This window comes from Pleuronectes platessa, chromosome 16 (genome assembly GCF_947347685.1).
Source record: "Pleuronectes platessa chromosome 16, fPlePla1.1, whole genome shotgun sequence".
Taxonomy (NCBI): Eukaryota; Metazoa; Chordata; class Actinopteri; order Pleuronectiformes; family Pleuronectidae; genus Pleuronectes; species Pleuronectes platessa.
In genome coordinates, this window is record NC_070641.1 from 7,028,298 (window position 1) to 7,041,287 (window position 12,990).

A 12,990-nucleotide genomic window follows, 5' to 3' on the forward strand; every position below is an offset into this window, starting at 1 on the left:
TTTGATATAATACAACTTTATAAATCAAACAATCTTATAAACCTAAACAACAAATGTCTTACAACTGTATGATATAATGTCTCTCTCTGAGACATGGTCCCAACATGAATGGAGCAACAGTTAGAATATCTGATCTCTATTGAATTTGCTTAATATCAGACACACGTTTAACCCACAGTTTTTTGGGGCAGTTGCCTACTTCCACCTTGTGATGGGCCATTTTTTTTTCTTTTTAACTTTATTGCCTTTATTTAGCGGCTTAGTAACAAGACAACAATCACACCAGCAGGCAACTTGGATCCTTAAGGCGTATTAACCCAAATGGAGACTTTGAGAGAAACTTGTTTTGAGGGACTCTATAAATCCTGTGACTGACCCCAAATAAAATCAATATTATAATTTGTCCTTAGCTCCATAAAGCTTTGCTCTTTCTCAGTATATCTTATAGTATTTTGAATTAAAGGTTTCTGAATATGTGTACCGTTAATAAACAGTAACAATTTTTTAAAAAAGGCACCAAACTACATCAGGGTCCTCCAGAAAACATTTAACGTTTGCACACAATATTTGCCATGCTCATTAATATATTTTAATTTTGATGATGCACATTCCAAAACAAATGTGGAATTAATCAAATCAATGCAAACTACTTCCACCACTTCCACCAGTGGTCCAAAGGCTCAGGAAGTGTGTAGGTTTTGTCTTTCACATCCTGCTCATCTTATTGAAAATAAAATAAAATCAAAGATACATTAGAGAGGCATTATACCAAGTATGATTAACAAAGCGAACAAAACACATCCAGTGGGTGTTTTGTTTTGTAAAGTGGAGTGGGAAGTAGTATTTTGTCATTATTGTTGGCCTGTTCCCCTCTCAGGGAATGTGTGCTCGTTTTGTTGTACGGGGTAGCTAGGAGGTTAACAGCCAATCTTTGAGTGTATTAAATTAAATCACCTGTATTTCGTATTCTAAACACATTACTAGATATTAAGGTCGAAGAATGCCTTTATTTTAAAAAGCGTTATAACCACATGACTGTATTGTGGAATGCAGTTATGCAACACAAATGTAATATATACAAATAAAAAAGAATCCACCACAGTGTGTGGGATTGAATCATATGCCGTGGCGTGTGTGTTTGTGTATGTATGTATGTGTTTGTGTGCACCCTGGCTTTAGTGTACTTCATATCAAACACAGTCTCTCTCGCTTTCTGCAAACTGTACAGGCTGCAGTGCGTCTGCTTTGCTACATCTGTATGTCCCGCATGCCCGGGCGGGGACATGCAATCTCGGAGGAAACCATGGGAGAAGTTTGTAAAGCCGAGTACACGGGGACATGGCGTTTTCTGATTTGGAAAATTTGCAATGTCTCCATGTCTGTATTCTTCGCTCTTGCCACATATGTTCAGGTGAGGGTGTTTATTTATTTCCCACCGCCTGTCCCCTGATCACTCACCACGCGTCTTTACAACTCGTGATCGATAACCAAACATTGACCCGTGTTGTCCTCAGATCAATGATCCGGACGCTGGTTTGTGGATGGTAAGATCAAACCCACCCCTCATGTTGTGATCTGTTCCATGTGAGGGGTCATTGACAGAGTTTGTGTTGCAGGTGGGGTATGGAGTTCCTGCAGCTCTCTGTGCATTGATTGGCTTCAAACCCCATTTGACAGGTACAGAGACAAGTTCACATCTGTACTAGTTTCTTTACTGTCCTTAAAGAGACGCATCATCTGCTGAGAAGGAAAATGAAACGCTACTTGAATGATCCACTCGCATTCTGACAGTGTCTCTGTTTTCCACGTTTCACAAACAGTTGAACTCTGATTGGGTGCAGCTTTCCAGTACTTAAAGCGCTATCTAGTGGCTGTGCAATGTCTGTACATACCTGCAGAGAAAAATCCATTGCACGTGTGTTTTTAAATGTTTGTTTTCCTCGCAGAGACTTTGCCCTGGAGGCGTGTTGCAGATCTCCACGTGATGATATCTAGTGCTGTGATTGCCACGTTAGGATGGAATCTTTATAAAGGGAGGATCACACACATCTTCCATCAGGAAGAGGGCAGGTATGACTTTGTTCCACTGATGCTCAGATAATATACACACATATACCTTACACCAATGCAAACGTTTTGTACAGGATACAAATGTACCTTCATTATATAGTTTATGCTGTTTTCTTAATGCACTGTTCATACGTAGGGATAATTTATATTAGAATACAAATCAATTGCTCGTACTTATTTTTGTCGTTCTACTTCTCTGTCATTATTACATTTTTATGTGGAGACTTCTCAGTGTAACACTTAAAACTGTAATATTTTATAAATTAAATGTTACAATGTTACAAATGTTACCAGCGCAGTCACTGTTAATGAATTATATGAATGGTAGTACAGATACCAGTTTGAAAGCAGAACTGATACAAGTTGCACACTATATAATTATTTTTTAAATCTCCTTTAGAGAAATTTCTGGTCTGTCATTGACGGTTGTTTGGCTTCTCCTGTGCCGCCACTCTGGAAGGTAACGTTATTGGAACAGAGGATTTATTTCAAATCTTTCGATAAATTCTATTGTGTCTGAGAGATTGATGCCTTTGCAATGTTCTCTGTCAGGGCTCCGGTCGGGATGCTCCGAGTCTCCACTGCCGTTGCCATCACAGTCTTCCCCTTCGTGGCCTGGACTTACTACTACGTCAATAAAGAGCTGAGATCCAACTGGCCGTCACATTGTAAAACTGCTATTTAAACATCAACTTCCTGCCAATGTCTTCATTGATTAAGGTTCATTTCCTGATGTTGTTTTGACTGAAAATGTGCAATCATGCTGCCAACATAGTAAAGTAAGTTTCTAGTTTCATTAATGACAAACAAATTTACTTTTTCATCTAATGTTTACCTTCAAGCTGTATTGCATCAATATTACAAACTCTGTGTTACAGATCAAGTTAATGTTTAATTTTGGTCTCATAAAGATTAGACTAAATGGATGTGATTGATTTTCACATTTACTCCGATATGTCTCTTTCAAATGAAGTGCACTGTGTAAATAATGGACAATGAAATAATAAAAAAGTTAATCAAGTTGACCTTGAACATAAATATTTGAAAGATATTTTTCTTTTTTTCTTTCTATATACACTCCTGATCAAAATCTTAAGACCAGTTAAAAAAATTGCATGAATTTGCATTTTGCACTGTTTAAGTAGAGTTTCAAAATGCAAAAAGGAGAAATGGGAACAAGAGCCCAAAAGTTGTGAGCAGGCAATTTACTGAAAACAACAATTTAACTGAAGTAGGCTGTTCATCAGCTGATCAAAAGTTTAAGACCACAGCTAAAAAAAAAAAAAACCCTCCTAAAACAGAAATTAAAGTGTCAAAAACTGACTCAGTAATGAGTAGCTCCACCATTATTGTTGATCACTTCAAAAATTCGTTTTGGCATGCTTGATGCAAGTGTTTCCAAAAGGCTAGTGCGAATGTTGCGCCAAGTGGTGAAGATGGCTTCACGAAGGGCATCCACTGTCTGGAACTGAAGTCCATTTTTGTAAACTTCCCTTGCCATCCATCCCCAAATGTTGTCATTTGGATTAAGATCAGGTGAACACGCAGGATGGTCCAAAAGAGTGATGTTATTCTCCTGGAAAAAAGTCTTGGTCAGACGGGCATTGTGAATTGGAGCGTTGTCCTGCTGAAAAACCCAGTCGTTACCACACAGACGAGGGCCCTCAGTCATGAGGGATGACCGCTGCAACATCTCCACATAGCCAGCTGCTGTTTTACGCCCCTGCACAACCTGGAGCTCCATTGTTCCATTGAAGGAAAAAGCACCCCAGATCATGATGGCGCCCCCTCCACTGTGCCGCGTAGAAAACATCTCAGGTGGCATCTCCTTGTCATGCCAGTAACGTTGGAAGCCATCAGGACCATCAAGGTTACATTTTTTCTCGTCAGAGAATAAAACTTTCTTCCACCTTTGAATGTCCCATGTTTGGTGCTCCCTTGCAAAGTCTAAACGGGCAATTTTGTGGCGTTGAAGGAGACGTGGCCTTTGAAGACGTTTCTTGTTTTTGAAGCCCTTCCTTCGCAGATGCCGTCTGATGGTTATTGGGCTGCAGTCAGCACCAGTAATGGCCTTCATTTGGGACGAGGATCGTCCCGTGTCTTGACGGACAGCCATTCGGATCCTCCGGCTCAGCGCCGGTGAGATTTTTTTGGGTCTACCACTTGATTTGTTCACCCTGAGGATCTTTTAAGAAATGCAAAATGACTGTCTTACTGCGTCCAACCTCAGCAGCGATGGCACGTTGTGAGAGGCCTTGTTTATGCAGTTCAACAATCCTACCACGTTCAAAGACGGTGAGCTTTTTTGCCTTTGCCATCAAGAGATCTTCACAGTGTGATTACTTGACAGGAAATGACATGGAATCCAAATTTTTGCACAGATTTTGGCTTTTAAAGCCTCTGGTCTTAAACTTTTGATCAGCTGATGAACAGCCTATTTGAGTTAAATTGTTGTTTTCAATAAATTGCCTGCTCACAACTTTTGGTCTCTTGTTCCCATTTCTTCTTTTTGCATTTTTAAGCTCTACTTAGAACCTTCCTAAGATCCAACAGTCTGGTCTTAAGATTTTGATCAGGAGTTTATCTATCTTTTATGAGTTTACATTCCAGCCTTAAGGGGCAGCAGAGCACAGCGCGGCTGACAGGATCATAGAAGAAGACTCGTTAATGCACACTGGTCTGAGATCAGACCTCTGAGTTTTTCATGGATCATATTCATCCATCAGGAGTGTGGATAACTGACCAGAGAACAGCGGTTGAATGGACCGTGTTTTCCCTCACTCATCACGTTGTGTAAACTAGTAGCCGCTTCCTTGTTTCAGTGAAGGTTCAAACATGGCGCAGTGTGTGTTATACCACAGGTTGTTTCACAGTAACACCAAAGTCCTGCAGACATGTTCCTTCAGACTCACCCACAGCGTTTCACGGAGAGAGAGCGGACTCGAACACTCGCTGTCACCGCGGAGAGAGCAGCGCTGCCCGGTAGGTCACAGCTAGCTCCCTCTACCACCTGCTACACCAAACTCCATTCACAAATCAGCTCATTTAACGTACTAGTGAGGCTGCAGCTACGCTTCTGGGCTCACGCGACACTTTAACCTTTCATAATAGAAGTTTAGTTTCATTGTTTTAAGCAAACTGAGTGTTGAAATGTTAGGAAATATGACTTAACAGTTCTCCTTGTACCAAAGCTAAACACCCTCTGAGAGTAGTATGGCTATAATAACATACCAAACTCCATATTGAAAATGGTCAATTTATCATGTCAGTGAATGTCACATTGTTAATTATTTTAAGTTCAAAGGTCCCAAGTGAACGTTTTGTTTTTTAAACTCTTCTTCATGAGCAAAGAAAAACAAACGCCAAAAACTCAGCACATTTTATACATTTCAGATAGATCCATAAAGTTTTATACCTCCACACTGCTCGCACAATGCAACAGTATTGAACCTCTGTTAAATTGCTGTTGCTGATCATTATATTGTTATAATCATTGATATAGTTTTACAGTTCCTTTTACAAGTACGAGCAACCACTAGTTTAAATTCTAAATAATTCAGTGGAGGTCTCAAGTTACCCATCAGTCTTTACATGAAACGACACCACCTTGAATTGGTGAATGTTTGGCCTGATGTCAAGCTCTTGTGGAGATATACAAGCTTTGATATTGTGATTCATGGCCTGACCTCTAACCACAGTTCTTTATTTTCTTGTATTTCCTCATCAGCAGGTGAACGTGAGTCACTGGCTCTCCTGCAGAACGACACAGCGGCTGAATGCACACTTCACAAGAGCATTTTCCTCTCTGCCTCCTCCACCCCCAGGAGCGGCTAAGCCAAAGTCGTCTGGAGTAAGTGACTCAAGTTTAGTTAAAGCTTATAAATTCATACAGATTTGACAGCTCTTTGTTTATTCTAGCCTAATTAACTATCAAGTAGTGAGTTTATTTAGAAGGTTCGGATTGTGAATAAGTTTGGAAACGTTCTTAAATTTAAACGCTGCAATTATACGGGGCGTTGGTGTCTTTGTGTGTTAGTGTTTGAATCATTTATTCATCAGCACATAGTCATAATTGAGTACCTTGATATATAGCAGTTATACAATTGCTCAAGCTCTCTGTCTGACTACAGTCATAATATTTATACTTAAGTCCCTCATGTTAAATAAACCGATCATGATTCCAATACAACTGGCATCAAAGTTTGTTTAGATGATTGAATCTGCGAGCTCATTATTTAAACATTTCAGGCTGTCTGGGAGAAAAATACGATATTGATTTAAAACTTGGAATTACGTACAAATAGACTCAAGGAGTGTGTTTTTTCTCTTTGTCTTATCTTTGTAAAGCCTGTGACATGGAAATCTTTAGCAATAACATTTGCTATCGGCGGCGCCCTGCTGGGAGGGATGAAATATTTCAAAAAGGAGAAGGAAGAATGTGAGTATCTTAATCTACCTTCAGACATGCACTGAAGTCTTGATATTTCCTGAAATTTTCCGGACCAGTTGTAAATTAGAACACAAATGTACAAATCAGTTATGCCGGACATTTTCTGAAACTTTTCCTGCCAGCTTCGTGGTAAATTGTGTGGTTATTGTCAGAGTGAGCCAATGTGAGAAAACAGCAGGAAAATGTCCAGAAGATTCACGATGAGCGGATGACTGTGTTGATGAAGTTTTTAACTTTTTTATTTAATTGTGTAACTCTGCAGTGATTGAAAAAGAGAGGCACAGATCGATAGGAAAAGCGGCACTGGGTGGTCCCTTCTCGCTCACTGACCACAACAATAAGCCCGCCAAGAGTGAGGACTTCCTGGGCCAGTGGGTCCTACTCTACTTTGGGTTTACTCACTGCCCGGACATCTGCCCGGATGAAATTGAGAAAATGATCGAAGTTGTGGATGAAATAGGTAATAGAAGCAGATTTCATCACGGACTGTTTAGAAACAGCAGGAACTTAATTTACCAAACATCCTGTTTGTGCTTGGCTTCCCACAGATAATATAAAGTCTCTTCCAAACCTTACACCTATCCTCATCACCATTGATCCCGAGAGAGACACAGTAGAGGCCATGGCTACGTATGTGAAAGGTAAAAAAAAAACTAAAACATGAAATCCTGCACCTTATTGATATAAACAGTGTTTCCTTTCCGGTTTAATATTAGCACTGGGAGCAGGCAGACCTTTTCTGAATTGATAACTGATTAAATTTCAGTGGTCAAAGGTAAAGGTCACTGTGATGTCATATGAAAAATAAAGCCTGATAAGGATTGTTGGACTTTAGGAAGATATCAGTTGCAAAAACATCAACTGTATTAAACATTTTAGGTCTGTAAACACCACTATTCCGTTATTTAGGAGTTTTCTGGATATTAAAATAAAATTTGTCCTCAATAATAAATAACTTTTGTGTATTCGTACGTTTCAGAGTTTTCTCCAAAGCTGATTGGCCTGACGGGGACAACAGATGAAGTTGAGCAGGTTTCCAGAGCTTACAGAGTGTATTACAGTCAGGGACCAAAGGACGAGGACAACGATTACATAGTGAGTTCAAAACTGTCTCTCCTGTGACTCTCGAGACATGTCTTAATAATGGAAGGATAACGTAGGATGATGCATTCAGGATTTTGTCCATTAAGATAAGTATCTGTCTAACATCCACCTCTTGTTCTCCTTAGGTTGATCACACCATCATCATGTACCTCGTGGGGCCAGACGGAGAGTTTGCAGAGTATTTTGGGCAGAACAAGAGAAGTGTGGAGATCTCCAGCTCGATAGCGGCGTACATGAGAAAGTACAAGAAGGAGAAGTGACCTGCAGCCTGTTAAAGCCAATCACAGACTGACAATACTGTCCTCAGGTGGTTCTGTGTAATCTGGTCAACCTAATTCATCGTTATTTATTTTGGATACGCTATTATATTAAGTTAATTTGTCCGCAGAAACATTCCTTGCAATGGATGAAGACAGACCTGAGGCCTGCTGCTGTCCTTATCTTCTACATTATTGTCAATAATGCACTTCACACTCCGGCTCATTCAAAAGACTGCACTTCCTTGTTGAAAAAAATTATATATGAACGCTTGAGCTCCAGCTTCTCAATATCTCTGATTTCTGATGCCAACAAGAAGGAAATACCTGGAGACAGATGTAAGAAATGAAACAGTTGTTGTGAAAAGTCAAAATACAATTTTTTTTTGAGGATTTGTTTTATTTGTTCTTTACAGGAATTAAGTGTTTGAATGTGAACTAAATACAAACATTTGTTCTCCCTAAGTCCAAATGATATGATAAATCCTGCATCAGTTTTTAGACCTTGTTCATTACTGGCATCAACAAGTGGATCAGGTGATCTGATCATAAGTGGACAGTTCGAAGAACAGGCTTTTCTAGTTTATTGTTGATATATTGATCTGTGTATGTGTTGAACCGGAAAGGACAAGAATAAGGACAGAAATACATAACTAGACAGGGGATATTTAGCAATAATGTTCAGCCGAGAGGACTGATAAGTTTATGTTTACACTTCTTACAGGGCACTTCATACCCACCTTGTTTGGCCAGGACCTTCAGACTTTTCAGTTTAGTCCAAACCAGAATGAAAGGTGTGAAATGTGCCTCAGAACATGGTCCAGACCAACGGACCAAAATTGAGTCTGACCCGAAGAGGTGGTCGGGTTCCAGTTCTAACTGGACTGGGGTTTTGGTTCCTTTGCAGTGTGAAAAAAATTTCTGGGGATAGTTATGATAGTTGGGACGGCATTAAACCCTGGAAGAAGAATAAGAAGCAGAAGTGTGGAGCCCTGAACCTGAAGTTGGTGATGCCGGTGGTAAAACCATAATTGCAGTGGCAACAAAATGAACCGGTTCATTCATTTTCTCAATTCAAATGGAAAGACGACCACCTGCTGAGCTAACACACTGACATCAAATGCCCCCCCAACTTCTACAAACCAATCAATGTTATGTATAAGTAGACGCTGCCCACATAGGTGATAAGGACATAACGTACATATGTCATACTCAATTATTTACTGCGCTCCCTGATTTACAATGGGAAACCAAAAGTAATTAGAACGAAGTTAAACACTGTCACAAAGACGTGAAGCTTGGTTTAGATTTTCAGTTAGAAAATGTCACAATTGTGACAAAAAATTATTTATGGAATTCATAGGAATCCAATAATTATGTCACAAATTACTAAATTTGCTATTATCTTGTCATTCATATTTTTTTTATGTATATCATTGATCTTAAACACTATCGGTCTTCACATCTTTCTCCATTTTAACAGTTGCTACATTCTTATCCCATAAATATGACTCCATCAAGTTTGTATGGACAGAGGTCAACATGATGAATAATTTCTTTCAGATAGAATTTCACTACAGATTGATTATGTCATTTAAAGCCTCACATTTGCTGAAAGATCCTAATGATTTCCAGTGATAGTCTCATTTGACAGCCCTCCCTTTGCTCATATATTTCATAAATTTCACGGGCAGGGAGGAGGTACAAAGTTCACATTCAGCATAAGAACATTCATTCAGACCTGAACTCAACCATCAGCCAGTGCTGCTTTATTAATATCGTCTGTGGCCGCACACCTGTCGTGTTCCTCCTTTAGAAATGGGATTAGAAAAGCAAACACAGCAGTTGTTTGGCTCTCCGCAGCCAGACACCACACTCATTCCTGGAGGAGACAGGCCTTCCACTTCACATGCAGTGCTCAGAATGGAACAAATTGATTTCTGGATTGAGAAGTTATTTAAAATCCTCTTCAGTGCCACCCTGAGCCTCAATTTCCCTAAAACCGACTGAAAGGATTTTTGAATTCCTGGCTTTTATTAGTGATTGTTTCTATGGTGGATAAAAAAAAACTCAACTGATATATTTTAAACATAGAAAAGCTTCCAAATTCAATTACTTCTTGACTTAGTTATCATATAAAGGTCAAATAACATCCATTTCACCACCTACACAGTTCCCAAATTAAATGCCATTTGATTTGGTCGGGCATTAATAATGATAATACATTTTATTTCTATTGCACCTTTCAAAACAGTTACAAGGTGCTTTACGGGTTATTAGAAATGGAAGGAAAACAATAGGAAATAGTTAACAGTTATATTGAAAGCAATTTAGCGAGTGTCAGATGGCCGATTTAATTTTGAATAGATAAAGTAGCTTTTTTAAGCGCATCAATCTACCCTTAATATCTCCTAATGACATTGAATTTACAAAAGTATTCACACTCCTAATGCAGCAGCACAAGTCAAACTGCTTGGCACACCTTCAGAGTTTCCACGGAGTCTTGAATAGTTCAAATTCTAATCTTCTGAATTTCAGGCCTTAAAGTCTTAAATATGTTAAAATATCCCAATCTAGGACTCAAAGATGTTTAGTTAGGAATTAATTGTATTAATGTTCATTTACCACTACTCTTGAAATGTTTTGGCAGCATTAATAGCTTTTAAGGACAGATATTAAGTCCCTTTTATTAAACTACAAACAAAACCATCATGGGAACTGATAACTGATCATTTACAAATGCTCAGAATTGATCTCCATACACTCATCTGTGGGAAAGACTGTACCTACTGTCTCTGTCTATAGAGAGAGATAACATTGTGTTTCCAGGGTCATTCTCTACTTCACCTTGCCTTCAATTATGGGGAAGTGTAAGACATTCTGATTCTCTGATATTCCTTCATATCTGCTGTTCTTGAAATAGGTTTTAAATTTCATTCATTATGGTCTTGATAAGTCTAATCCTGCAGAAGCCTTGACCCGGATGAGGGCAGTTTGTCTGCTTCCTCCCCTTTAAACTCTGGTGAACTAGATGGGAAGCAATTCAGCTGCCATCATCATCTCTCTCCACAAATGTATTAGTTATATTAACTTGTATACTTTTGCTTTTCGTCCATCCCTGGGTTCTGACCACTGTTAGAATGGTATCAGCCCGGTGAAGAGCAGAACCTGGTGTTGACCCCGACAGTGTTTGGATTTCTGCCCTAAGGGTTTTTCCTTTTCTCTCTCGTCAGATCAGAGTATAGTTTTCTTTGTCCTTTCTGAGTCCTTCAAGTCAGTTTGGGAGCCTCCGAGCGAGACGCCATGTGTCTTATCACCTGAAGCAGCCTCCATCTTCCATCACTCTACCACCTGATTGATGGAGAGCTGCTGAGATGGGGTCCCCAAGTTTATCCTGAAGAACTTGGATGTTTACTTGTAAACCTAAACTGCAACAACAAAGACAGCAAAGAACCAAACTGCATTTGAATTGACAGTGATTGATGTGTTCAGGCCCCTCGACTCTTTGGAGACCTCCTGCAAGCGGCTCACTCCTGCTCAGATCAGATCGATATAAATGCTCTTAACTTTCTTAGCTGCGGAGTCGTTTGGCCGTAGAAACGACAGATCAGTGAGGGAGCCGTGTCTGGGTGCTGATTCTCCAGAAAAGCTGCTGATGAGAGAAAATGACTCAAGGGTAGCATATATTTTTTTTTTTTTTTAGATTAATCATCTTTGTGAGTCGAACACAACATATCACCAGTTGTTTCTCTGACTTTTTGTAAATTTTTTACTGCGTGTGGTTTGCAGTAGCGTTGCTGTGAACCAGGTCCTTGTCTCTCCCGTTGACCCTCTAATCCTGTACAGATGCACCCGTCGTCAGATCTATTTTCCATCCGGGTGATGCGTGGGTCTCTCCCCGGCACACCCAGCTGATGGGGATTTTCTCCCTGCATTATCTCTTTCTTGTCCTGTGACCTCCTCCGTTCACATCCTCTGGCCTCCACATGCACATTTGCTTCTGTGTCGCGACGTGACAGAGGGGTCGGCGAACTTTTAGTCCCCCTCGCTGGTCAGCCTGCCCGGACCATGCTTGTCTACCCAGAGCCAATTATAATTGCAGCTGTTGCCAGACCTTCAAGTGACTTTAAGAGGCTATTAAATCAGCAATTAGTCTGTCTGTGATACACTGCCAGCCGGAACGCTCATTTCATACAGCTCTGTTTGCCCGTAGAACACCATATTGTTTCCCGTTGAGGGGAATGAATGGCAGAAGGGAAGATCCGAGCTTGATCTAGAAATGTGTGTGTTGAAAATAAGGTAATCTTTAGTGCACTAAAGTAAATGATGCTTACATTTGTTCAGTTGGTTGAGGCTGCTTTCAAATGTGCAACAACAAACCCTGAGGCTGTGCAACAAGAAAGTGTAACAAAGGGTAAATCTAAAACTAAAATATTTATTCTGGGATTTGAGTTTGAGTTTTATTTTAATACCCTATTGCACTGGAGTAATCTGAATTTAATTAATGTTGTTATGCACAGTATGTTGGGATGTTTAGGGGGCTGAGATTCATGAGTGTGTGCAATTGGTAAAACAAAAACAACAAAAAGGGATCTAGTGAATTTAAACGTGGTTTCATGAGGGGATTGTTGGGCCTTAGTGGAGACATGGGTATTGTATTACCTCATTGGACATTTGGCATTTATTCTATTCTATTTGATTGTTTCAGCAAGTCTCAAAATCAGTTTACATGTTTGGACATTCTATTGATGGGATTCTGTGACGTTATGTCTTCATCTAACTGGGACAACTGTTCCAGTAAATTTGTCACATATAATCAAAACATCTAAAATCAAAGTGATCAAAAGATCAAATGAAAGAACAAAAGGTGACACAAAATGCAGATAAGCCCAAAGAGCCAGGTACATTCGAATGTATGTCACATTTGATAAACAAACAGTAAACATCAAATAGAAAGATTTACGAGCAAATACAAAAAGCATCAAACAGATAAGGCTGCAACGAAGGCTCCATATGAAAGATATGTTAAAATCAAACGTCTGTTTCGTGGACACTTACAATGATATAGAATATAAATCAAAAACATAACTACAACATGTGTTTGATGAC

At 39.6% G+C, this 12,990-nt stretch overlaps 2 protein-coding genes across 4 annotated transcripts; both read left to right on the forward strand.

The window, feature by feature from the left end:
* The first annotated feature begins 1,228 nt into the window (after positions 1-1,228).
* Positions 1,229-3,108, forward strand: tmem220 (transmembrane protein 220). The gene is made up of 6 exons (XM_053443460.1): positions 1,229-1,411; positions 1,515-1,544; positions 1,617-1,677; positions 1,947-2,070; positions 2,471-2,530; positions 2,623-3,108. The coding sequence occupies exons 1-6, from the start codon at positions 1,259-1,261 to the stop codon at positions 2,753-2,755; spliced, it is 561 nt and encodes a 186-aa protein (XP_053299435.1). The 5' UTR covers positions 1,229-1,258; the 3' UTR covers positions 2,756-3,108.
* Positions 3,109-4,831: 1,723 nt separating this feature from the next.
* On the forward strand, positions 4,832-8,272 carry LOC128458433 (protein SCO1 homolog, mitochondrial). Of its 3 annotated transcripts, XM_053443259.1 has the most exons (8): positions 4,835-5,052; positions 5,798-5,920; positions 6,418-6,508; positions 6,783-6,980; positions 7,069-7,161; positions 7,500-7,615; positions 7,750-7,931; positions 8,013-8,272. In XM_053443259.1, the coding sequence occupies exons 1-7, from the start codon at positions 4,906-4,908 to the stop codon at positions 7,882-7,884; spliced, it is 903 nt and encodes a 300-aa protein (XP_053299234.1). In that variant the 5' UTR covers positions 4,835-4,905; the 3' UTR covers positions 7,885-7,931; positions 8,013-8,272. The 3 variants fall into 3 exon arrangements, with proteins under 3 accessions (XP_053299235.1, XP_053299234.1, XP_053299233.1); XM_053443260.1 differs by having other exon boundaries at positions 4,832-5,052; positions 5,801-5,920; positions 7,750-8,272; XM_053443258.1 differs by having other exon boundaries at positions 7,750-8,272.
* The last annotated feature ends 4,718 nt before the right edge of the window (positions 8,273-12,990 follow it).